At 53.0% G+C, this 25,283-nt stretch overlaps 3 protein-coding genes across 6 annotated transcripts in view; 2 read left to right on the forward strand and 1 right to left on the reverse strand.

Annotated features, from left to right (window-relative positions):
- Positions 1-22,941, forward strand: PPP2R5D (protein phosphatase 2 regulatory subunit B'delta). The gene is made up of 16 exons (XM_043907495.1): positions 1-156; positions 5,114-5,191; positions 17,459-17,669; positions 17,911-18,110; positions 18,200-18,310; positions 18,434-18,526; positions 18,950-19,080; positions 19,216-19,275; positions 19,387-19,495; positions 19,702-19,755; positions 20,063-20,233; positions 20,340-20,467; positions 21,096-21,197; positions 21,291-21,363; positions 21,507-21,623; positions 21,753-22,941. The coding sequence occupies exons 1-16, from the start codon at positions 130-132 to the stop codon at positions 21,888-21,890; spliced, it is 1,803 nt and encodes a 600-aa protein (XP_043763430.1). The 5' UTR covers positions 1-129; the 3' UTR covers positions 21,891-22,941.
- The window catches only part of MEA1 (male-enhanced antigen 1), a 3,785-nt gene continuing 1,324 nt past the window's right edge, over positions 22,823-25,283 (reverse strand). Inside the window, exons 1-4 of one of the 3 annotated variants that reach the window (XM_043907504.1) lie at positions 24,506-24,639; positions 23,715-23,994; positions 23,527-23,629; positions 22,823-23,217 (exon numbers count right to left, since the gene is read on the reverse strand). In XM_043907504.1, coding sequence (XP_043763439.1) covers positions 23,066-23,217; positions 23,527-23,629; positions 23,715-23,984 — 525 coding nt within the window. In that variant the 5' untranslated portion in view covers positions 23,985-23,994; positions 24,506-24,639 and the 3' untranslated portion in view covers positions 22,823-23,065. Of the gene's footprint in view, positions 23,218-23,526; positions 23,630-23,714; positions 23,995-24,395; positions 24,640-25,283 lie in introns of those variants that run through there. The other 2 variants (XM_043907506.1, XM_043907505.1) reach the window with 2 other exon arrangements.
- KLHDC3 (kelch domain containing 3) overlaps positions 24,713-25,283 on the forward strand; it is an 11,993-nt gene continuing 11,422 nt past the window's right edge. For both annotated transcript variants that reach the window (XM_043907501.1, XM_043907499.1), the window contains exon 1: positions 24,713-24,972. The gene's annotated coding sequence lies outside the window, so the exon portion shown is untranslated. The remainder of the gene's footprint in view (positions 24,973-25,283) is intronic.

The following is a 25,283-nucleotide window of genomic DNA, read 5'->3' on the forward strand; positions in this document are numbered from 1 at the left end:
CAGACACCGCTCGACCCGGGCGCAGCGCGCAGGCGGTGGCGAAGAGACGCCGAGCGGGCCGAGTGCGGCCGAGCAAAGCCGGAGCCGGAGCGGGGCCGCAGGAGCCGGGCAGGGTCCGGACGGGCCGAGATGCCCTATAAACTGAAGAAGGAGAAGGTGAGCGTGGTCCTTTTCCCCGCGCCTCCGCCTCGGGGGCCTGCGTGGAACTCTGGGAGGGGCCCGAGCCAGGCCCGGGACAGCCCCAGACCGACCCTCCCGTCCGGCCCCCGCAGGACTCCCGGGGGCCAGCCCTCCATCCCCGCTGCTCGTCGCACCCCCAGCCTTTGCCGCAGCTGAGAAAGCTCCCACCCTTGTCCGGGATAGAGTCCGCCCCACATGCACCTCCCTTCCTCTCTCCACCGACCCCCGGCCCAGGGTAACCTCCTCCCTCCAGATCCTGCCTCGCTCCCAGGTCACTCTCCTGCTTTTTCTCCCCCCATCACTTCCCCATCCCCCACCCGTTTGCCGTTTGGGACAGCCGCTTATTTGAGACAGCACCTCCCTCCAGAACTAGCCCCCCCTCTTCAGCTCCGCGCAGCCCCTTCTCGACCCTCCTCTTCTCACCCGTCTGGGCCTGGGCCTGGGCCTGCCTTCTCCACCGTCCCTTACAGCCACCTTCTCCCTGCCCGCCAAGCTCCTTGACCTAGAACAGCTCTGCTTTTCTCTCTCCTCCACCGAATCTGGCCTAGGCCCCTCCCTCTAGTTCTTCCTTCACACACAAACTTGTAAACCAGGACCGAGCCCTTCCTTCTGCTGATGGGACCTTGGAAGTCAGGGTGTCTGAGCTCCTTCAGTGCAGTCCCTCATGATACAGATGAGGAGACTGAGGCCTCGACCCCGGGGGCAGGGGAAGGGACTGGGCCAAGGTCACACAGCCTCCTGGAGGCCCATCTGTAGTATCAGGTCTCCTGACTTAAAGGCCTCCTCTGTACCAAAGCCTTGCTAACAGACATCAGCCCACTCCCAGGTTCATCCTGAACCAGTCACCTCTCATCATCTGGGCAGGCCCCTCCCCTTATTCCTAATTGAGGATAACCTTTGCATTTTTCCTTTTTTGGACCAGTGCTGGGTTTCTGTCTTTCCAGGACCATACTATCCTCAAATTGGGATTCTGCCCTCACAGACAGATTAGCTTTTCTTCTTACCCCACAGGCGAGCCACCCCCGGACACCCTTGCTTTTTGTCTGGTGTCCTGACACAGGCCATTTCTTGATGTTGCCTTCTTTCACCTTCCTCCTCTACCTCCGAACTGCCTTCCCATCTTCTTTATTCCTGTCTTTCTGTACCCTCTATTTCCTGCTGTTGCTGAGGTCTGACTCAGAGGTGTGGTTCCTTTGAGGTACAGACTCACACAGAGGATGCTAGGATACCAGTTCCAGCCTCCCCCAGCTTCTTCTGTTCCCCGGGGCTGGCCCCTTGTGGTGGGCGCCAGCTCTGGCCTGGTGTTCTCTTCACCCACTTTATGACCCCAGAGGTGTCTTGCTTTCCTTTGCCCTCTGATTGGCTGGATTGCTGCTTGTGCCATCTCTGACCTTATCAATTAAACTCCTTATCCTGGGGCCGATGGAGATTTGCTAGGCGGCTCTGATTCTGGATTGTCCCCGTAACCTCTCAGGGCCTGAGATTCTGACTGTTGGGTTATTAATGGTATAGAAGGCACTGTACCTCCTAGGGAGCTGAGCTGGGCAGGTTTGGGTGCCCCACCCAGGCCCCATGCCCTTGGGAAGTGTGCATGCTGAGGTGGTTTGGGCAGCTTAGCTGTAGGTGATACACACACAAGTCAGCCACACCAGGGGCTGAAGGGCTTCTACGAGAAATGTGGAGAGGGATGAAATTCAGAGGAAGCTGATGAGTTCCTTGCCAAGCTGTAGTTTGTTTTTTTGTTTTTTTAATTTTTACTTTTTGGTCATTCTGCCCAGCGTGTGGGATCTTAGTTATCCTACCAGGGATCAAACCTGAGCCTTTTGCACTGGAAGCACAGAGTGTTAACCATTGGACTGCAAGGCACGTCCCTGATCTGTAATTTTTAGTCTAATGGAACAGATATTGTCCCATCCACAGAAAGCCTTTATCTACTAGAGGACTGAGAAGAAAATTTCTTAAGACTTTCTAGGACCACAGGTGTAAGTGTTTGGTTGGGAAAGAGTATGAGAAGGATCGGGGTGCATGGGGCCAGGCACCTCTGATCCCCTTTAAGGTGTAACTTTCTACTTTTGGTTTCCAATTGCATTTGGCCTCCTTCTATGGTTGACAAGTCCTGACAATGTGGCTGGGGTTTGCCTAAGTGGGGTGGGGACAGAGAGGAGAGGGGGATGGAGGATCTGTATTGCTCATCTGTCGTTTCTTCCCTTTCTCCTTTATCTCTGCTGGTCCCATTCTTGGCCAAACCTCATGGCCTCTTTCCTGAAGCCCATTGCAAACCCTTAGTTGGGGGTGAGCCCTCCCTTCTCCCTTGGATTTGCAGAACACTTGGTAGGTTACTTATGGCCTTTTTGTGTTCCCTTGGACTGGAACTATGGACATGTCTTTTCTTCCCCCTGTGACAATAACTCAGCTCCATTTTGGTTTGGCATCTCCCTTGTATACCTTAGGCACTCAATGTATGAGTGCTGATTCAACCCTTGGGGAGATTTGCATCCCTCCTCTTCCCTCACATTCTGATCTAGGACTTCTGTCTTTTTGGTTGCTGGGTGGAGGTGTCCCCACTCCCTCCCACTTTCTTGTTCATAATAATAGTAATAACATTGACTAACATTTCATTTTTCATGTGCCAGACACTGTGCTAAAGGGAACTAGGGGGACTTCCCTGGTGGTCCGGTGGTTAAGACTGCAGGCTTCCACTGCAGGGGGTGTGGGTTCAATCCCTGGTCCGGGAACTAAGATCCTGCATGCCGTGCTGTGCAGTCAAAAAATTAAAAAATAAAAGCATTTAATAAGCAGAGGGAATCAGGTACTTTGATTGTTGGCACTTAATAGATGAGGAAACAGGCTTGGCGAGGCTAGGTAACTAGCCCATGATTGTGTAGCTAGAAAGAGCTGGGCTGGGAACACATGGTTGGCTGTAAACCACAGCGCCGTGTGGCACTGGACGGCTGGGCTGGGCTGAAGCATGTGCACTTTGCCTATTGTCCTGCAGGAGCCAGGAGCAAGGGTGGAGGCCTGGTTCCCACTGCCCACCACCCTTCAGCACACCCCCCCAAGCAGCCGGGGTCTCTCTTTGGCACATTCCCTGAGAAAGATGTCTGAGCGCTGCAGGGTGGGTGGAGGGGTACAAAAAGGAACGAGGAGCCCATGGTCAAGGAGAGAAGTGAGATGTGTGTGCACATGGGTCAGCTGTGTCCGAGAAGCCTATGACTGGGGTGTGTGCAGACGGTCGCCCCAGTGTTGCATCCTGCAGGTACCCCCCTCATCCTTTTCCTCTACACCCCTCCCTGGCCCCTTGGTGAGGGGTGAGGGTGCCCAGCCTGGTCAGGGGTCACGGAGAGGGTGCTCAGCCGCCTAGAGCACATGCATGGCTCCTTCATGACTGGAGCTGCTCCACGGCTAGGAACAGCTCCCTGCCTCCCCACCCCCAGGAAGCCTTCCCCCTGCTCCAGCCCACGCAGCGCTCGCTTCTCCCTGAAATCCTTTAGCCCCCATCGGCATAATCACTGGGTTTAACACTTCTCACTGAAGGGGCTCAGGTGCTCAGGAGTCGCAGGATCTCAGAGCTCGAAGTGGTTTCTGAGGTCCCCCAGTCCCATCTGCCTTTAAGGCTCGGGTTCCTCTTGCATCGTGCCTGGGAGGAGGCCTCAGCGCACCCCTGCTTGAGTGCTGTCAGGTGGGGAGCTGCCGCCTCCCTAGGCAGCAGGTTTCTGCAGATGCTCCAGGAGAAAAATCTTCCTCGTTTGTAGTCTCAGCCTGTCTTCCTGACACCTTAGCCGGTGCTCTTAGGGCTTCTGGATCCACGTAGAACAAGTTGCATCTTTAGTCCTCATGGCAGGCCCTTCATTTATTTGTGAGGATCACTCTAGCTCCCCCACCCACCAGGACTCCTCCCTCCCATTGTTAACTCTCCCAGTTCCTGCAGCTGTCGCTCTCAGGACATGCTTTTGAATGTACTCCCAGTATGGGTTGTATTTCCCTCCTGAACAAAACCTAGCATTTGTCTTTGTCCCTCCCAAAGTCTGAGGCTCCCGACTGAACTAGAGCCTCCAGGATGGCTCCGTCAGTGCCAAGGACAGGCACTCTGCACGGGTCTGCTAACCGGACGGCAGGTCATATGAGCTGCCATGGCAGCCACAGCACATGGATGATTTGTGTTGAGCTTGCAGTCGAACCGAAATCCCCAGGTCTTTTTCCCATTTTCCCTATCCTGTTCTCTGGGCACTTGCTTTTTTTGGCCTGGAGCATAGGAAGAGATGCTGGGCAGGCCAGGGCTCTGAGCCGGCAGCCAGGTTCCCAAGGGAGACTTCAGACTAGTGCATGCTCTTCATAGCCCTTCAGGGCCTTACCCCCATCCCTGTCCTTGTGCTTGTCCACCAAGGCCTTCTTGGGACGATCCCCAAACCTGTGTGCATCCTTGGGCCCCACTGATTATGCCAGTAGCAGTTACTAGTCTGGGTACTGTTTGTGATATCCAGAAAATGCTTCCTGGTCTTCCCAGATAGCCTCGGGGGTAGAGTGATGACCAGTCCCTCTAGCCTGAGAGCCTTAGGCCCGCTCTGCCCACTTTAGCCAGAAGCGTCTGAGCAGCTTGTTCCAGGATGCGTTTCCCTTGAGCCTCCTCGCCCTGGTTCTTACTTGACAGAGGCCCTGACTCATACACCAGTCCTGTGAGGTGAAGAAGCATGATCATGCTGTATTATTGTGTGTTGGAGTTATCTTTCTAACCAGATTCTAAACTCATTGGTGCCCTTGAGGGACTGGTCCCTCTTGGTGTACCCCAAACCCCACCCTACTCCCCCAGGTTTAAGGTATGTGCTCAGGGGTCCTGACTCATTGATTCAGTTGGATAATTGGATAAGACTGAAGGGATGTGGATAGGGCCTCCCCCTGCCTCATCAACTACTAACTCTCCATCTCCTCCTCTCAGGAGCCCCCCAAGCTTGCCAAAGGCGCAGCCAAGCCCAGCAGCTCGAGCAAGGATGGTGGAGGCGAGAGCACGGAGGAGGTAATGAACGTGGGCACTGCCCTAGTTATGCTGCAGGCAGCAGCTCCAGCTGCGTGATGGCCAGTGGGATGAGGGGTCCCTGGGGGGGGCCGGAGGTTATCGGGCAGAAGGGAAGGAGGGGCTGGCCAGACCACCCTCAGGCAGCATTTTGCTTTGGCTGCTGTGGACCAAAGACGCCCTCCAGTTTTCCTGACTCCCCAGGCATTTTTATGAAAGTCAGTTCTCTGTCTACCAAAGGGTCGAGAAATCCTTTTCTTTTAGGGCAAAAAGCTGGGGGGATACTGAGTTCTGGGGAGGAGGGGGAAGTGCACAGATGCTCAGTGGGGCGGCGAGTGACTTCAGCGTGGCTCTGGATGAGACCGGGGGTGGGGAGTGGCTAGTGTCCCTGAGTCAGGCAGGGCTGGGCCTGCTGCCCTTGGTGCTGATCAGATGGGAGCTGCCGAAGGATAGTCATGAGCAGAGGTCAGCGCAGCCTGGCAATCTAGGGCCATAAAGTAATAAATGGCAAGCTGTGCGCGCACAGGATGGGGGAGGGACTTAAGGAAGTCTGGAGTGTGTCCGTGGAAGTTTGGGAAGTGTGCTCAGTGGGATGCTTAGATGCTGAACGGCCCTGGGAGGACACCCTGGGTGTCCGTGAAACCCAGAAGCCAGCGATCCTTGTTACTGTGCTTCCCGCCTCCTGTGCTAAGCTGTTCAGAGGGATGGAGATGAACAGGAAATGGAGCTCCCTAATTCCAGGCAGGTCTTAGGGGTTGGGGTGGCAGGTGGAGAGGAGATGGACTAAAAAGTGTTTGGTTGGGCTTAACTGTGGCCCTTGATTCTTCTGGATACTCCTGGTCCCTGTCACTTCCCAAAGAGGGCCAAGCACTTTTTACACCTGCGACCATCATTTTTCGCTTCACTGGAGTGGCGGGAGGCAGCTGGGAAGGTTTGCCCCACCTTACAGAGGTGGGAGTTGAGGACCACAGAGGAGGAATTCTCCTTCCTCTGCACTTACCCTGGCATCCGGACACGTCTCTCGGCTTGTCCTTGTCACCCGGTGCTGGACAAGCAGTGGCTTGTCCCCAGATGTGTTTCCCCTACCACACTATGAAAGCAGCTGGCTTCCTCCTCTGTGTGCTGGGGCCCTTGGTTCACAGGAGGTCACCTGGAGATGCTTTTGTTGGGGGGGGGGGGGCGCCTTCTCTAGGCTCAGTTTCCCCTTCAGGAGCCATGACACATGGGACCTGCAGGGAATGTGGTCAGAGCCTGCAACTGACTCCAAAATGGTGTGAGAGACTTAGAAAAGGATTAAAATACATATTTATTTGGCTGCACGGGGTCTTAGTTGCAGCATGCAGGATCTAATTCCCTGACCAGGAATGGAACCCAAGGCCCCCTGCTTTGGGAGCAAGGAGTCTTAGTCACTGGACCACAGGGAAGTCCCAGAAACAGGATTTAAAGGAACAGAATGGAGTAGCACGGGGGCAGCTCCCACCTTCTGCCTGACCCACTCCTGCTCGTTCAGTTACTGGACAGACTGGCCATCGTTTTCTGGAAGCAGCCCTCCTGGACCACCCATCCCCATCCCCGTGCCCAGGGCATCAGGGCTTCATTTTTTTTTTTTTTTTTTGTTTGCATCAGGGCTTCTATGTCACCCCACGGCAGCGCTTAACCACAGCGGTAATGAAACAGTTCCTGGGAATTCTTTGTGTATCAGTTGTCTCCTGTGCTAGCCTGTGAGCTCCAAGAGGCTGTTGTTCACGCCAAAGGGCCTGGCATACGAGAGGCACCAGCATTTGAATGCATTCATGAGTGCGTGAGCAAGCACATCAGCTTCAAGTTAGACCTGGAAGGAGCCTGAGAGGCTAACCATCTTCTTTCATAGGTAGGGAAATGAAGGTCCAAGCAAGTTAAGAAAGAGCTGAGACTAGCTGCTGTGATTCCTCTGCTGCCCTCTGGAAAAGGAGAGTGTTGCCTTCACCTCGGCCTCTGTTTTGTGAAACGGAGCCTCACCTGTCTGAGGCAGCTGCAGGAATTCTGCTTTGTGAATCTGCAGAAATGCACGAGGGTGGTCTTAGGCAGAGGGATGGTGGAATGGTTGGGGACCAGGCCTTGAGGCCCAGGACATTAGACGCTGTTTGACATAGTCCTTCTCTTTCTCTCTCTTTTTTGGCCATGCTGCCTGGCTTATGAGATTTTAGTTCCCCAACCAGGGATTGAACCCAGGCCCTCAGCAGTGAGAGAGCAGAATCCTAACCACTGGACCACCAGGGGAGTTCCCAGGCACAGTCCTTCTCTTGCCCGTTTTTTAATCCTGAACTTTGGGCTCTTACAGTCAAACTTACCCTGTGTCAAACAGTTGCCAGTCTTTCCAGTTAATCCTAATAATAGTTCTAGCAGCCAATGTGTATTGCGTTGAGCAGGTACTTGTGTATAGTTTCCTAGGGCAGCCATAACTAGTTACCGCCAACTGGGTGGCTTAAAATAACAGACATTTACTGTCTCAGCTCTGGAGGCCGGAAGTCTGGAATCAGGTGTCAGCAGGCCACGCTCCTCTGAGGGTCTAGGGAAGACTCTCTTCCGTGCTTTTCTCTTAGCTTCTGGTGGTTTTTTTCTGTCCGTGGTGTTCCTCAGCTCATGTACTCAGTTGGGTCTGACTCTTTGCTCTCCCATGAGCTATAGCCCATTGGGTTCTTCTGTCCATGGGATTTCCCAGGCAAGAATACTAGGGTGGGTTGCCATTTCGTCCTCCAGGGGATCTTCCCGACCCAGGGATCAAACCTGCATCTCTTGCATCTCCTGCGCTGGAGGCAGATTCATTACCACTGAGGCACCTGGGAAGCCCTTGGCTTGCAGGTGCATCGATCTCTGACTCCGCCTTCACTCAGCATTCTCCCCTGTGCCTCTGTTGTTATCATTGAGTCACTCAGTCACGTCTGACTCTTTGCGACCCGTGGACTGTAGCCTACCAGGCTCCTCTGTCCATGGGATTTCCCGGGCAGGAATACTGAAGTGGATTGCCATTTCCTTCTCCAGGGGATCTTCCCAGCCCAGGGATTGAGCCCGCGTCTCCTGCGTTGGCAGGCAGATTATTACCACTGAACCTCCAGGGAAGGTGCCACTATGTCTGTGTCCAAATTTCCCTTTTAATAGGATACCAGTCATGTTGGATTTAAGGCCCACCCTAATCCAATGTGACCTCATTTTAACTTGATTACATCTGCAAAGATCCTGTTGCCAAATAAGGTCACATTCACAGATGTTGATGTGAATTTTGGGGGGACCCAGCACACTTTGACCTAGGCAGGGTGCTAATTACTTTGCATGCACTTGATCTTATAATCTTCTCATTTAATCTTTACAGCACTCCCCTGAGGGCATCTGTTATCATCCTAAGCTCCATTTTACAGACAAAACTGAGGCTGAGTGATGTTAAGTAGCTTGTACTTAGCAATAAAACAGCAGAGCTGGAATTCAACCCAGGTCTGTGTGGCTTGGGAGCCAGTCCGCCTGTGTTCTTAATGACCATCTGATAGGCTGGTGAAGAATCTTAGAATGGAAAGTAGTCTTGAGAGATCAGGTCAGACCTGCTGCAAGCCAGGGGTCTTTCCTGGTCTGTCTTTGGAGAGAGAGTTCAGTGCTGTGGACTCTTCTATGCGCTGTGCCCTGTCTTGAGTTTTGGGAGCAGGGACAAAGGGAGGCGGAAATAATCTGAGTCTCCTCCACTTCAGCCTGACACCCCTATAGACAGAGTGGCCTAAAAACATTTTTGGTCCTATCAGGCCTTTTACTGAAAAACTCCTATTGTCATCTCATTGCTCACAATTTCAAATTCCCACCCTCAGCCCTCGTGGGCTGGCCCTGCCCTCTTCGTCCAACCCCCCTAGACTTCCCACCTTCCAATGTTATGAGCCTTTAATGGCTTGTGGCCCTTATTGATGTCATCCCATTAGTCTGGGGGCTTCCCTGGTGGCTCAGATGGTAAGGAATCTGCCTGCAATGCAATGCTGGAGACCTGGGTTCAATCCCTGGGTGGGGAAGATCCCCTGGAGGAGGGCATGGTTGCCCACTCTAGTATTCTTACCTAGAGAATTCCATGGACAGAGGCAGCTGGTGGGCTACAGTCCATGGGGTTGCCAAGAGTTGGACATGACTGAGCAACTAACACGCACATTAGCCTGGACTGCTTTTTTCCCTCTCCTTTCATTCTTTTTATTTTTAAAATTTTTATTTTATTTATTTGACTGCACCGGGTCTTAATTGTGGCTTGCAGGATCTAGTTCCCTGATCAGGGATCAAACCTAGACACCCTCGTTGGGAGTGTGGAGCCTTAGCCACTGGACCACCAGGAAAGTCCCCTCTCCTTTCATTCTCTGCCTGAACCTGTGTTTATCCCTAAGAGCCAAAGCAAAAGTCACCTCTTCAGGGATGGCTTCCCTAATTCTTTAGGCCGCCTTTGTCACTCAGCCCTCTGTGTTCCCAAATCTTTTGCCGCTCTCTGGTTCTGCATTGCCCATGTGCTAATGATTGCTTCCTTGTCTGTCTTGCCAACTGAACTGTGAGCGCTTTGAGGGCAAGGGCCCTACTTTATTCCCCTTTTCATCTCTAATGCGTAGCGTGACTCGTGAATAAATGAAGGAAGGACTGCATTAAGCACAGGTGGGTAGAGCTAGCTCTTGGTGTCAGTACAGGAGAGAATACCTCTCTGATTTCCAGGGTTTTAAACTACAGTGATCTTCATTCAGCCAGTTAATTCACCGTGCAAAAGCTATAACATTAATCTTTCATTTTTCACTGATAATTTTATCTTTCATCTTTCTCCTATAATACCTTCTATAGTACTTAAATTATATTTCTATGTGCCAGTTTATGTTTAAATATATGGGTTTAATGATTACCGGTGCCTGCGTTAGGATCAGCTTGAAATGGGATTGGTTCAGAGTGGGCAAGTATGGTTGCAGTCTCCTGAGTTGTGGGTATGATGTTTCAATTCACGGCCCCATTGGATTTCTGGAGGCCTGCATCCAGGAAGGCTTCCTGAAGCTTGAATCCTGTTGTGAGTTTAGAAGTGGGAGGAGGGGACGTCCCTGGTGGTCTACAGATCAGTGAAGTTGCTCAGTCATGTCCAATTTCTTTACGACCCCATGGACTATAGCCTACCAGGCTCCTCCATCCATAGAATTTTCCAGGCAAGAGTACTGGAGTGGGTTGCCATTTCCTTCTCCAGGGGATCTTTCCAACCCAGGGATTGAACCCAGGTCTCCCACATTATAGGCAGACACTTTACTGTCTGAGCCACCAGGTGGTCTACTGGTTATGAATCTGCCTTGCGATGCAGGGGCCGCAGGTTGGATCCCTGGTAGGGGAAGTAAGATCCCACATGGCCATGGGACAATTAAGCCTGCTCCCCGCCCATGTGCCACAACGAGAGTCCGTGTCCTGCAACAAGATCCGGCACTGTGAAATAAATAAATATTAAAAAAAGGAAAAGAAATGGAAAGGAAGGCTCTTCAGGCAGAGGTGACAGCCACTGCAGAGCCTCAGGAGTGGGAGCGGGCAGGTCACCAGTGTGCCGTTGGGCAGTGTCCACCCATACTTTGACAGCTGCAGAAGGTTCTCCTGGAGACGCCCCTGCCTCTCATCTCCGGCCCAGGTCAGTGAAGGAGACATCGGATGCTAGAGCCTTTAGGAGAAAGGGTTGAGCATTAATGAGTTCCTGGCACACACCCATACTCCCTCTGACAAGTATGTTTCCTAGACCAGGACTTTGCTGGCCAGACCAGCTGTCTCTCAGTTGCTCCTTGTATCTGGGGCCTGGGAGCCAATGGTCTTTATAAAACCAGGGTGGCCCATTGGGGTGGGGACAGGGAAGGGCAGGCCAAGCTGGCTCAGCGGCTCTCTGGCCACCCCAGCCTTCAGTCCCTGAAGGAAGGGACCTCAGGCATCAACTCATTGGGTGGTTTTTTTAAAACTATGATTTTCAGCCATGCAACGTCTGTTTTCTCAAAACCTTACTTGGAGAATGTTTGGCAAACTGCTGATCTAGTCCAACCCTCTGCTCGTTAGCAGAGAAAATTGAGGTCTTGCTTTTCCCTTTTTGGGAAGAATGCCTCCTTTCTCTGGATGTCCCCTCAGTCAGAGGTTCATGCAGATGTGGGTTTCTGCATCTTATCTGGGCGGATGGAGAGAGATGTCTTATTCCTGAGTCTCACTCCTCAGCTGCCGCCGAGCCCATCACTGTCATCTCCTCAATGTTTCTCCTTCCTGCTCTGCAGGGCTTTGTTGGGAGGGTCCCCGGTGGGCACAGGAGGGGCCTGTGGGGATGGGCCTGGGCTTGGCCCCCCCATCTATCAAACAACCAGTCGTCTGCTGAATCCCTGCTAGGTGCCAGTGCTGAGGAGACCCAGAGGCATACAAACCAGCGTCCTGGCTTTAAAGGGGCTTGCTTTCTAGTGAGGGGATGACACGTACACAGCGAGCAAGAGCTGTCACTGGGCATGATCACAGAGCCAGTGGAACAGGCAAGCAGTGTCAGGAGGTCGGGGGCAGAGGGGGGACAAGCACGGCCTGGAGTGATTGGAGAAGGCTTTTTGGAAGAAGGTGGGTCTTTTCAAATATTTATTTGGCTGTGCCAGGACTTAGTTGCAGCTCTCGGGATCTTTAGTTGTGGCACGTGGAATCTAGTCCCTTGGCCAAGGATTGAACCGTGGCCCCGTGCGTTGAGAGCATAGAGTCTTAACCACTGGACCACCAGGGAAGTCCCTCTAAGGAACGTTTGAAGTGCTCGTTTCAGGGATTTCCAAGGATGGGAAATGATAAAAGTATTAATAGAGAAGATACTACTTATAGGACACTTCCATGTGCCTTATACTGTTCATTACAGCCCTGTAAGGTCAGTCCTGTCGCTATCCCCACTTTACAAATGAGGCACAGAGAGGCTGTGACCTCCTGGAGGTGGTGTTGTTGTTCAGTGGCTAAATTGTGTTCAACTCTCTGAGACCCCCTGAACTGCAGCACGCTAGGCTTCCCTGTCCTTCACCACCTCCTAGAGTTTGCTCAAATTCATGTCCATTGAGTCAGTGATGCCATCCAACCATCTCATCCTCTGTCATCCCCTTCTCCTCCTGCCCTCAATCTTTCCCAGCATCAGGGTCTTTTCCAGTGAGTCAGCTCTTTGCATCAGGTGGCCAAAATATTAGAGCTTCAGCTTCAGCATCAGTCCTTCCAATGGATATTCAGGGTTGATTTCCTTTAGGATGGACTGGTTTGATCTCCTTGCAGTCCAAGGGACTCTCAAGAATCTTCTCCAGCACAACAGTTTGAAAGCATGAGTTCATCGGTGCTCAGCCTTCTTTATGATCCAACTCTCACATCCATACATGACTACTGGAAAAACCATAGCTTTGACTAGATGGACCTTTGTCAGCAAAATGATGTCTCTGCTTTTTAATGGGCTGTCTAGATTTGTCATAGCTTTTCTTCCAAGGAGTAACCGTCTTTTAATTTCATGGCTGCAGTCCATCTGTAGTGGACTTTCTTGGAGCCCAAGAAAATAAAATCTGTCACTGTTTCCACTGTTTCCTCATCTATTTGCCATGAAGTGGTGGGACCAGATGCCATGAAATTAGTTTTTTGAATGTTGAGTTTTAAACCAGCTTTTTCACTTTCATCTTTCACCCACATCGAGAGGTTCTTTAGTTCCTCCTTGCTTTCTATCATTAGAGTGGTATCATCTGCATGTCTGAGATTGTTGATATTTCTCCTGGCAGTCTTGATTCCAGCTTGTGAGTCAATTAGCCAGGCATTTCACATGCTGTACTCTGCATATAAGTTAAATAAGTAGGGTGACAATATAGAGACCTGATGTACTCCTTTCCCAATTTGGAACCAGTCCATTGTTCCATGTCCAGTTCTAACTGTTGCTTCTTGACCTGCATACAGGTTTCTCAGGATGCAGGAAAGGCAGTCTGGTATTCCCATCTCTTGAAGAGTTTTCCATAGTTGGTTGTGATCCACACAGTCAAAGGGCTTCCTTGGTGACTCAGTTGGTAAGGAATCCACCTGCAATACTGAAGACATGGATTTGATCCCTGGGTCAGAAAGATCCCCTGGAAAAGGGCATGGCAACCCAAACTAGTATTCTTGCCTGGAGAATCCCGTGGATTGAGGAGGCTGGTGAGCTACAATCCATCGGGTCTTAAAGAGTCAGACGTGACTGAAGCAACTGAACATGTATGCATGCACACAGTCAAAGGCTTTAGTGTAGTCAGTGAAGCAGAAGTAGATATTTTGTTTTGAATTCCCTTGCTTTTTATATGAGCCAACAAATGTTGGCAATTTGATCCCTGGTTCCTCTGCCTTTTCTAAATCCAGTTTGAACATCTGGATGTTCTCGGTTCATGTATTGTTGAATCCCGGCTTGAAGTATTTTGAGCATTAACCTTCCTAGCATGTGAAATGAGCGTAATTGTATGGTAGTTTGAAGATTCTTTGACATTGCCTTTCTTTGAGATTGGAATGAAAACTGACTTTTTCCAGTCCTGTGGCCACTGCTGAGTTTTCCAAATTTACTGGCATATTGACTGTAGTACTTTCACAGCATCATCTTTTAAGATTTGAAATACATCAGCTGGAATTCCATCACCTCCACTTGCTTTGTTTGTACTAATGCTTCCTAAGGCCCACTTGACTTCACTGGACTTCGAGGATGTCCAGCTCTAGGTGAGTGGCCACACCATCGTGGTTATCTGGGTCATTAAGACCTTTTTTGTCCAGTTCTTCTGTGTATTCTTGCCACCTCTTAAGCTCTTCTGATTCAAGCTCTTCTGATTCTGTTCAGTCCTTACAGTTCTGTCCTTTATTGTGCTCATCTTTGCATGAAATGTTCCCTTGGTATCTCCAGTTTTCTTGGAGAGATCTCTAGTCTTTCCCATTCTCTTGTTTTCCTCTGTTTCTTTGCGTTACTCACTCAAGAAGGCTTTCTTATTTCTCCTTGCTGTTCTCTGGAACTCTGCACTCAGTTGGGTGTATCTTTCCCTTTCTCCTTTGCGTTTGGCTTCTCTTCTTTTCTCAGCTATTTGTAAGGCCTCCTCAGACAGCCACTTTGCCTGCTTGCATTTCTTTTTCTTGAGATGGTTTGGTCACCACCTCCTGTACGATGTTACAAACCTCCATCCATAGTTTTTCAGGCAATCTGTCTACCAGATATAATCCATTGAGTCTGTTCCTCACCTCCACTGTATAATTGTAAGGGATTTGATTTAGGTCATATCTGAATGGTCTAGTTGTTTCCCCTACTTTCTTCAACTTAAGCCTGAATTTTGCAATACGGAGTTCATGATCTGAGCCACAGTCAGCTGCAGGTCTTGTTTTTGCTGACTGTATAGAGCTTCTCCACCTACAGCTGCAAAGAATATAATCAGTCTGATTTCGGTATTGACCGTCTGTTTTTGATGGTCCTGTATTGACCGTCTGTATTGATGGTCCTGAAGGTTACCGAGCTAATAAACAGTACAGTCAGGGGTCAGACCCACGTCTTTGCTCTTGACCATCAAGCTCCGCAGATAAGGATTTGGCTGTTCCTGCAACAAAGAAACGGAGGTCTGAAGTGGGGAAAGTCCGAGGCACATCAGGCTCTGGCCCTGCTGGCCTTCTGCCTCTCTCCCCCATCCTCCACCGAGGTGTGATCCGTCCTCCACGTACAGGAAGAGAGACCCCAGACTCCGAGGAGCCTTGCACTCTCTAACCAGAATCATGCTGGCTCGGTGTAGTTCTGGCAAGTGCGGTATTTGGTGGCCGCTCTTGCCCCACTTCTTTGGGTCCCCTGGTCAGATTGGTGTCTGGGGTTCGTTTCAGGAGGAGGAGAGGGCCAGGTGGCTGAAGCGGCCGTGAGCTGCACTGGACTCACCGCCTGCCCCGGGCTGGGCCCCGCACTCGCCTCCTGCCTCTGATCCCGAGATAGGTCACAAGCTCGAGATAATTGTTTTTATAAAAAATTCAAGAGCACACAAAGCATAACGTTTGTCTTCCTCCTTGCCCCTTATTGCAGAGAATTTCATATTCTCCTGTTCTTTAAGTATAATTTAAAAAAGTTTTTTTTTTGTTTGTTTGTTTTTTGGCTATGCTACATGTGGGATCTTAGTTCCCCAACCAGGGATTGAACCCGTGGCCCCTGCAGTGGAAGGGCAGGAAGCTTGGAGTCCTGACCACTGGACCACCAGGGAATTCCGCCCATTCTTATTTTATGAAGTGCGAGTTTGTGGAGGGGGCTGCAGAGGAGGCGGGGATGGCGGTGTGAGGACAGGAGCACAGCTTTCCTGTGGAGTGGATCCCCAACCGGACGTGACCTCACTCCCATGGTCCCCCCCCAGTCTCTTCTCTGGTGGGGGCAGGGGCTGTCCTGTGGCTGAGTCTCCCCTCTCCCAGCAGGGGGTGCACTTGTGGGTGAACAGCCCTGCAGACCATGTGGGTGCGTGCTTCTGAAGATGGGCTTCATGGGGCTCTGACTCTCGTGTTCAGGAGGAAATAAAGAAATAGCTTTAGGAAATTAGCTGTCTTATAAAAGCAGTGTCAGCCTATAAAAAAAAAATTAGAAGAGTAGGAAAAAGTCATCTCTAAATCTGCCATCACAGGAGATAGTCATGAACACAGTACGCTTGGTCTTTCTCTTTCTTAACTGGGTTTTGGGTTCTGTGCATGTGTTCTAATGTAGGTGAGCTCATTTTGTATATACAGGTTTGCATTCTGCTTATTTAACTCAGCATAGGGAGCAATAGGGAGCAGTTTTCTCTCATTCTATAGTTTTAGGCTTTTTGTTTTACTTTTAATTTTTATCAATATGGTAATAGTTCAGAAAGTCAGATAGTATACTCTTTATATATGTATGTATATTTTTAATTAAAAAAAATTATCTGGCCACGTTGCATGGCATGTGGGGTCTTAGTTCCCTAACCAGGGTTTGAACCTGCGCCCCCTGCACTGGAAGCACAGTGTCTTAACCACTGGACTGCCAGGAAGTCCCAGATAGCGCTCTTGGGCTTATAATGAGCAGGGAAGCCCTGTCCCTGGTCCTTCTTGTCCTGTTGTGGCAGCCACATTCAACTCCTAACTTTTTCCTTGGAGGTTGACTTTTCTACTCCAAATAACTTTTTTACTGCTCTTTAAAAAAAGTTTTCGAGATTCAGGTATCTCTTGACTTCCTAATGTGGAAAATTAAGGCCCCAGTGTCTTACACCTCTGTGCACAATTTTCCCCTCCTCTCAAAATACTTACCATCCATTTTGGGTAAATTACTATGACTGTGTAAATATTTTTCACAGCTGAACCACGTATGATTACATTGAGTACGTAGTTTTCATAAACATAATTTTAACTCTATGATTTCCATGTATTCATTTATGTATTTGCCATTATATGACCATAAAAAGTATGTTCCTACTAAACCTTTTTTTATATTTAAGATTTTTCATTTTTAAAATTTCCACTCCCTTAAAAATTTTTTTTATTTATATGGCTGTGCTTAGTTGTGGCTTGTGGGATCTAGTTCCCTGACCAGGGATAGAACCCGGGCCCTCTGCATTAGGAGTGTGGAGTCTTAGGCACTAGACCACCAGGGAAGTCCCTATTTAGAATTTTTCTTAAACTGCATTTCTAGAAGTTAAACTGCTGAGACATGAGAAGGAATTTATTTCTTTTAACTTTTAACTAGAGAATGTCACAGATTCGGTAAATGATAAAATACCGTAATCTCCAATGTACTGCTTGATGAATTTTTACCTATATTTGTGCTATGAACCACCTCCCCGATCCAGTCAAGATACAGAATGTTTCCATTAGTCGAAAGGTTCCTCATGCACCTTCTCAGTCACTTCCCGCATCTCCCTCCCCTCCCCGACACGCACACACCACTGGCATCTCCACCCAGGCAGGCAAGCCACGGGTCTCACTTCTGTCACCATCAGTCCGTCAGTTAGCTTTGCCTCTTGAAGAACACAGGTGAGTGTTCTGAAGGCTCTTCGTGCATAGGCAGTGGGCATCACTTTGGATGACATGGCTTCTAGGCCACTCACTCCCCTCCAGGGCCACATGCCGAAGTTCCCTGTGACTCTGGCCTTGACCCCTTCAGGGCAGGAGGCAGCTGTTTGCTGCTCAGGCCTGTAGAGGCATAAATGGACTCGAGGCAGGGGGATGCTGTGGGGGGCGTGGTGGATGTGGGGCAATGGACCGGGCCGGGGGTGGGAAGCAGAGCTGGGTGAGTGGACTTCAGTGAAACGCTCCTTTGACCAGGCCCAGCCCCAGCCGCAGCCCCAGCCCCAGCCACAACCCCAGCCACCGTCATCCAACAAGCGTCCCAGCAACAGCACGCCGCCCCCCACGCAGCTCAGCAAGATCAAGTACTCGGGGGGCCCCCAGATTGTCAAGAAGGAGCGACGACAGAGCTCCTCCCGCTTCAACCTCAGCAAGAACCGGGAGCTGCAGAAGCTTCCTGCCCTGAAAGGTAGTCGGGGAAGGTCGGGGGGGCTGGGGATCAGGCCGAGGGGACAGTGGGCGTCGGCAGAATGGAAGTTTGGGGGTATTTGGGGGGGTGGATGTTTTAGAGGATGGGAGGGGGTCGCGCTGGGGTGCCAGGGGGGCGGGATGGCAGCAGGAAGGGGGAGGGGCAGGCCCTGCGGGGCGAGCGGGGCAGGGCAGTGCAGGACCACGGAGGAGGCCTGACCGTGGCCCCCTCGCCGCCCCAGACTCGCCCACCCAGGAGCGGGAGGAGCTGTTCATCCAGAAGCTGCGCCAGTGCTGCGTCCTCTTCGACTTTGTGTCAGACCCACTCAGTGACCTCAAGTTCAAGGAGGTGAAGCGGGCGGGACTCAACGAGATGGTGGAGTACATCACCCACAGCCGTGATGTCGTCACCGAGGCCATTTACCCCGAGGCCGTCACCATGGTGGGCGCTGGGGAAGGGGAAGGCGGGCGGGGCGGGGGCCCTGGAGAAGCGCAGACGGAGCCCTCACCCGGGCCCTCCCTACCCGTCAGTTTTCAGTGAACCTCTTTCGGACGCTGCCACCTTCATCGAATCCCACCGGGGCCGAGTTTGACCCCGAGGAAGATGAGCCCACCCTGGAGGCCGCCTGGCCGCATCTCCAGGTACCAGGGCAAGGGGGTCCGGGGCCTCGCTGTGGGCATTGGGGTGCTCTGAGCCCCGCAGCAAGGGGGCGCTCCCAGTCCTGGGGGAATGCCCCTAAGTGATATTCCTTTTCCCCCCCGCAGCTCGTCTATGAGTTTTTCTTACGTTTTCTCGAGTCTCCTGATTTCCAGCCAAACATAGCCAAGAAGTACATTGACCAAAAGTTTGTCCTTGCTGTGAGTCCCTGAGGTTCCTGCCTTCCCCTCCCTCCAGTCCATGAACTCTAGCCCCTCATCCCGACTCATCCCAGCTGCTTCTGCTGAATATCGGTACTGTATTGGGTTTCAGCTGTGTCTACTGCAAACTGACTCGGGGGGTGTTCAAAGAAGCTTCCAGCATAATGGCAGAAAACACAAAAGCAGCAGAGTTACTGTTCACCGCCCCGCGCCCCTCCGCGATGGGGCATGCAGGGTGCATACCCAGACATGACCTGGGGACAGCAGTAGCATAGAATCACTGTTCCCAGGGGCCTGGCCCCACGCACCCTCTTTGACCTCAGAGAACCTCTGGGCTTCCCCTGGCCAGGACCTGGGCCACCTAGCCCCGGCCTTCCCCCCCGCTGCAGCCTCACTGCCCCCTCTCCTCCTGCCTGCTCCCAGCTCCTGGACCTGTTTGACAGTGAGGACCCTAGAGAGCGGGACTTCCTCAAGACCATCTTGCATCGCATCTATGGCAAGTTTTTGGGGCTCCGGGCTTATATCCGTAGGCAGATCAACCACATCTTCTACAGGTGAGGCCAGGAGCTGGGGCTCAGGAGCAAAGCAAGCCCCCCACTAAGGTGGAGGTGGGAGAAGGGTGGTAGGCGGGACTTGCAGAAGGGCGGAGGGGTATGAGGTTATCAAGAGAGCCTCTGTTCCTCCCTCAGGTTCATCTATGAGACGGAGCATCACAATGGGATTGCTGAGCTCCTGGAGATCCTGGGCAGGTGAGAGGCAGGGCGGGGGCCCACAGGTCTGGACAAGGTCGGGCAGGGGAAACAGGTGCATTGAGCTTGGCCATGGCCCTTTGGTCCTAACAACCCTCCTTTCCCTCCCAGCATCATCAACGGCTTTGCCTTGCCCCTGAAGGAAGAGCACAAAATGTTCCTCATCCGGGTTCTTCTTCCCCTTCACAAGGTCAAGTCCCTAAGTGTCTACCACCCTCAGGTGAGCTGCCTTCCTCCTGGTGTTCACTGGCCCTGGGGGCAGAGACAAGAGGGAGGGGGAAGCATTCTGGCTGCGATGCAGCGGCAGAGGGAACAAGGGCGGCATTCCTGTCTGCCTCCCCTTCTGTTCTGAGGCCTAGGCTGTTACCGACCTCTGTGACCTTCTGAACCCTCACATCACCTCCTTTCTTCCTCAACCTCCCACAGCTGGCATACTGCGTGGTGCAGTTCCTGGAGAAGGAGAGCAGCCTCACTGAGCCGGTAACTATCCCCCTGGGCCCGGGGTCCACCTCTCCCTGTCATCAGTCCTTGCCAGTGGGTAGCTTTTGAGCAGCGCCGGAAGCAGGTGCTGAGGAGGGATGTAACCCAACAGGTGACATGGTTTCCTCTCTAAAGGAGCAGGAAAAACCTTTGTACACCCAGATCCAAGCTGGAGAAACAGCAGCACTTAGCCAAGGCCACCCAAGCTGTGCCCACCAGGGTCGGCGGGGAGAGGGCAGGAAGGCTTCCTGGAGAAGCAGGCAGGGGTTAAGGGTGAGTTTTAGTCCGGGTCCTCCTCTCCTCGCAGGTGATTGTAGGCCTCCTCAAGTTCTGGCCCAAGACCCACAGCCCCAAGGAAGTGATGTTTCTGAATGAGCTAGAGGAGATCCTGGATGTCATTGAGCCTTCAGAGTTCAGCAAAGTGATGGAGCCTCTGTTCCGCCAGCTTGCCAAGTGTGTCTCCAGCCCCCATTTCCAGGTGAGACCCAGGCCCAGAAAATCCCAGCCCCGGCCTCCAAGAAGACCGGGGCAGGGCTTCAACCTAGTGAACCATGTCCCCACTAAGTCCCGCCGGTCCCCACCAGGTGGCGGAGCGTGCCCTCTATTACTGGAACAACGAGTACATCATGAGCCTGATAAGTGACAACGCCGCCCGAGTCCTCCCCATCATGTTCCCCGCGCTCTACAGGAACTCCAAGAGCCACTGGAACAAGTAGGGAGCTGGGGTGGCACTGGGCAGTGAGGATCTGGTTTTGGAATGTGGGAGGGTGGGGGTGGACTCAAGAGCCAGTGGTCTCACCTGGTCCCTCAGTGAGCCGGGGGACTGCTCACTGCATATTAACAGGGCCGTGAGGGACTGACTGGGGAGAAAAGATACCCACGTGGGAGATCTGTGCCACCCAGCAGCAGATTAGTGGCCTCTATCGCATCTCTTCTTGAGGTCAGATATTCTGCAGCTTTGGAGAGTTAATTCCATGTTGTGAGAAGCTGATGTGATCCTCTTAGAATGTATTAAATCCCAGCATCGTAAAAAAGCTTTCCTGCTAAAAGCAAGTGCGCTGGGAGGCCATTAGTGCTGGGTGGAAGAGTGGGAAGTAATGGGGAAGAGTGGGCTCTTGGAGTGTGGGATTCAGGCAAGGATGGACAGGCAGACCCGTATTTGTAAAGGGCCTGAAATGCCAGTCTCAAGTCACATGATCTGTCCAGAGCAATGAGCTTATAGCATGCAGAGGCTGGTGGGATGGGAGGAGTCCACTGGAAAGCTCTCAGCAGAGAGTGAGTTGGGGCCCTGGCACAATAAGGGGAGTGCCTCCCTTATCTACCTTTCTTCCTGGCCACAGGACAATCCACGGGCTGATCTACAATGCCCTGAAGCTGTTTATGGAGATGAATCAGAAGCTGTTTGATGACTGCACGCAACAGTACAAGGCTGAAAAGCAGAAGTGAGCGTCTCCTGGGGGGTGTTCATCTTCCACACCCAGCCCCCCTGCTTCTCTCTCAAGCCCATCCAAATCCTGTCTTTGCTCCCACCCCAGGGGCCGGTTTCGAATGAAGGAGAGAGAAGAGATGTGGCAAAAGATTGAGGAGCTGGCCCGACTTAATCCCCAGGTGAGCTGGTTCTGCCATCGCCCTGCACCAAGAGGTCCCCGACTGGGGGGTGGGGGAGGGACGTTTGAGGAGGGCGGGGAAGCGGACAGGGTCACATACCACCCAGGTGGCTCTGGCCACTTGCCTGGCTCCTTTCCTCCCAGTATCCCATGTTCCGAGCGCCTCCCCCTCTGCCTCCCGTGTACTCGATGGAGACTGAGACCCCCACGGCAGAGGACATCCAGCTTCTGAAGAGGACGGTGGAGACAGAGGCCGTGCAGGTAGGAGCACAAAGACAAGACAGCCCTGGGAGGGAGAGGAGGCCGGAGCTGCAGAGCTGAGGACTAAGGGGAGGAAAAAGGTGGGGTTACATGGTTGTCATGCCCTGCCCTCTGCACATCCACACACAGATGCTGAAGGACATCAAGAAGGAGAAAGTGCTGCTCCGGCGGAAGTCCGAGCTGCCCCAGGACGTGTACACCATCAAGGCGCTGGAGGCGCACAAGCGGGCAGAAGAGTTCCTAACTGCCAGCCAGGAGACCCTCTGACCTCCTCGCCTCCCGCTGCAGGGCCATGGCCCACTCGGCCCTGGGACGCTGCCCCAGCCCTCCTCCACCCTCTGCTCCCCACTGGCTGACTTGGGGCAAGGCAGGGCCTCTCTGCTGTGGGAAGGGGGTGGGACGCGGCCCTGGAAGCAGGGGCACCGAGTGGCCCCTCTTCTCCCCCAAAGGTGTTCATGCCTCCCTGCGCCTAGTACAGACAGGCTGGGCACGGCGGTGCTTGGCGCTCAGATGACATGGGGATGCCTGGCCCCCTCCTGCTCCTCACCCCACAGCTACCTGAGGCTGCTCTGAGAAATACACATGGGAATAATGTGCTCCTCTTCCCCTCAGGCCCAGGTGCCCCCTCGTCGTCTCCCTCCCCGTCAAGCCTGTAGGGGGCAGCAGGAGACGATTCTCACCAAAGTTATGTCAAGCCCCACTGGCCCCTGGAATGAATTAGCCAGAGGGGAGCCAACCCCCAACAGCCCAAATAGGCCCCCAGCCCCAGAGGCGTGCAGGCTGATGGGGCTGCATTATTTCCTCTTACCCCCTGCCTGACCGAGACAGCGTGGGAGGGCAAAAGGAGAAAAGCATATAGGCTCTGGACCACAGCTGATGAATAGAGGGCCCAAAGGGACCGAGAGAAGGGGATGAACAGACACCCGACCCTATGCCCCTCTCCGATGAGCAGCAACCCTGGGATCACTGACATGGAAGGGACCACCCCGGGGCTGACTGCTTTCCTGTGCTGTTGGTCCCCAAAGCTAAGAAGAAGGAAGCAGGGAGCAGTGCTCCAAGCATGGCTCCCCCCAACACCTATTTATTTCCTTGTTTGTGTTGATGCTGGGCAGGTCCTCATTTGTCCCTTTAAGGTACCTTTGAGGGGTGAGGGGCTGGGGAGGGCCAGACCCAGGTTCCAAGGGCACAGGCAGTGCAGCTTTTGGCTGTGTACATAGGGTGCTTTATTCTCCACAGAGTGATACATGCTAAGGTGGGTTGGGCTTGGGCCGATGTCCCCATATGTACAGAACTGAATAAAGTGGGTCTCTGAGAAGAAGTCTGATTTGCCTTGATGTGGAGGGGAGCCGGGGAGGATGGAGATGGAGTGACAACCAGGGTATGTTCAGTCCTGTGCTGGTTCTGGCCTGGAATGCAGGGAGTTACGGCAGCTCTCAGGGTGGTCACTTCCAGGCAGGGGCAGCCTGCCGGGCTTGGAGGGCCTTCTGTACCACATCTTCCCACTGGGCATCTGATATCTCACGAGCCCAGGCAGGAACCCCTGGTGCAGGCAGGCTTATGCCAGCCATCGTCCTTTTCACCAGCTCTACATGTTCTGAAATCACAGGCAGAGACCAGTTAGTGGGTAGGAACGATGGGACCAGCTCCCCTCTCCATTCGTTGAATTAACTCAGAGATTCTGGACTAGTAAGGTCACTGAATTTGTCCGGTTATTCCTAAGGAAGCCTGCACATCCTCCAAGTCTAAAAGAATAGCATTTCACCTGGATTCTGAAGTCCACAGAATCTTAGATTACAAACTATTCATTTAGGAGCAGGATGTTCCTCTGAGACGTCCCTCTGTTGGCATTAGCCAGTCCCCTTCTTCCATAATTATGCCAGAGTAAAAGAATGATCTCTTTTACCTGGGTCCATGGGAATAGAGCTGTGGTTGTTCAATGCTGTAGCTCCCTGCTCATCTTCGTCCTCACTTTCTAGCGGTGGGTCCGGCAAATGAAGCCCCAGGGCCTGCATAACCAGAGAAGACAGTTCAGGGTCAGTTCTTCAGGGACTTCAGCTCCACCTGCTCAGGAACAATGCCTCCTCCACATACCTGGATCCGATCCTGGATATCAGCAACTACATCTTCTCCATCCCCCACTGGTGCTAGTTCCACCTCCTCTTGTTCAGGATCTTGGTTCAGAGGCTGGTAGGAGTAGCCAGCTGGTCCTGCCCCTGTTTCCTCTTGTTCTTCCTCTGGTTCCTCACTGCTCCAATCCCCAGTGCCTTCCGTGGGGCCCTGATGTGGCCCGAGTTCCTCAGTCTGATTGGGGAAGATACGTTCAGGACCCATGGTGTCTCCCCCTAGAACTACTGCTGCCATCGGGCAGGGGCTGCAAGAACAGGGAGGCAGGAGAACACGGATTGGATGAAATTAAATCCACCTTCAGCCTCTCAACCAGCTCCTGGTGGCCTCCTGCTAAAGTCCACAAACATTTAAACGCCTCGAGTTTCCTGCACTACATACCACCCAGCCTGTCCTGGCCCCTCACCTCTTAAACCCACTCTTATCCCTAACCGAGGCCCACCCGCCTTTCTCTGCCAATTCTTTTTTTTTTCTCTGCCAATTCTTAAATAGCAGCCCAACCGGAGGCCATGCCACCTCCCAAAAGACACCCCTTCGAGAACGTCCCCTCCCCCCAATCCACTTAGGAACTCCGGGTCGCCAAACAAGATACCTCGGACTAGGCATACCCGCCCCCTTCTCTCCCCTCCAAGGGCGTCCCCTCTGTACCGCCTGACAAACGCCCTTCGGGCCCCTGAGGCTCCCTTCAAATGGCCCGAGTTGCGGCGTTCCCCACCCGCCCCACCGATTCTCCGCACTGGTGTTTCCGCGCGCCTTACCCGCTCAGAGCCCGCGACCGAACCCGCACCTTCACTTCCGGCGAGGCAGGACGTGCGGGGGAGGGGGGGGGCGGGTGCCCAGACTTCCAGCCCCGCCCCACGCTCGTGATTGACGGGAGCTTGGACGAAGAGCCCGCCCCTTGCCCCGCCTCCACCACCTTCTCCCAGACCCAGGACTACATTACCCAGTAAAGCCCGGGATCTTTGACACGTATCTGCACATCACCTCCTCTGGCCACTGCCCACTCTTCGGCAGCTCCGGGCCCACCGGAATCCCGTGGACTACAAGTCCCGGTACGCTTCGAGCAGTCAGCTCGGACTGCACGTGCGCATCCAGCTGCCCGCCGGAAGGACACAGCCTGGCTGTGTTTATCTCGTTGGGGACGGAGTCGTCGGTTGGCGCGCAACGGGTTCTAGGCTGCAGGCAGCGCGAGGACCCGCGGCCCCGCCCCGGCCCGGCCTGGCAGGTAGCCCGGGGTGGGCTGAGGGACAAAGAAAATTGTAGGGGCTGGGGACGCCCCTGCCTAGCGCTGGGGTCTTGGGGGAGGGGCCTGAGAGTGATGCGGTGGGGGCTGGGAGGGAGCTGGGGGATGATGGGAAAGGAAAGTGTTAATTGGGAGAGAAAGGCCAGGGGAGGGTGGTGAGGGAACCGGTGGGGGACACCTGGTAGCTGCAGGAGGCCCTGAAGGAAACTGGGAAGAAGATCGAGTTATGAAGGGAACAGGGAGGCTGAGGATAATGGAAGAGAAGGGCGGGGGTGTCTGGCGTTGTGGGGGAG

This window comes from Cervus elaphus, chromosome 7 (assembly GCF_910594005.1).
Source record: "Cervus elaphus chromosome 7, mCerEla1.1, whole genome shotgun sequence".
In the NCBI taxonomy this organism is placed as follows: Eukaryota; Metazoa; Chordata; class Mammalia; order Artiodactyla; family Cervidae; genus Cervus; species Cervus elaphus.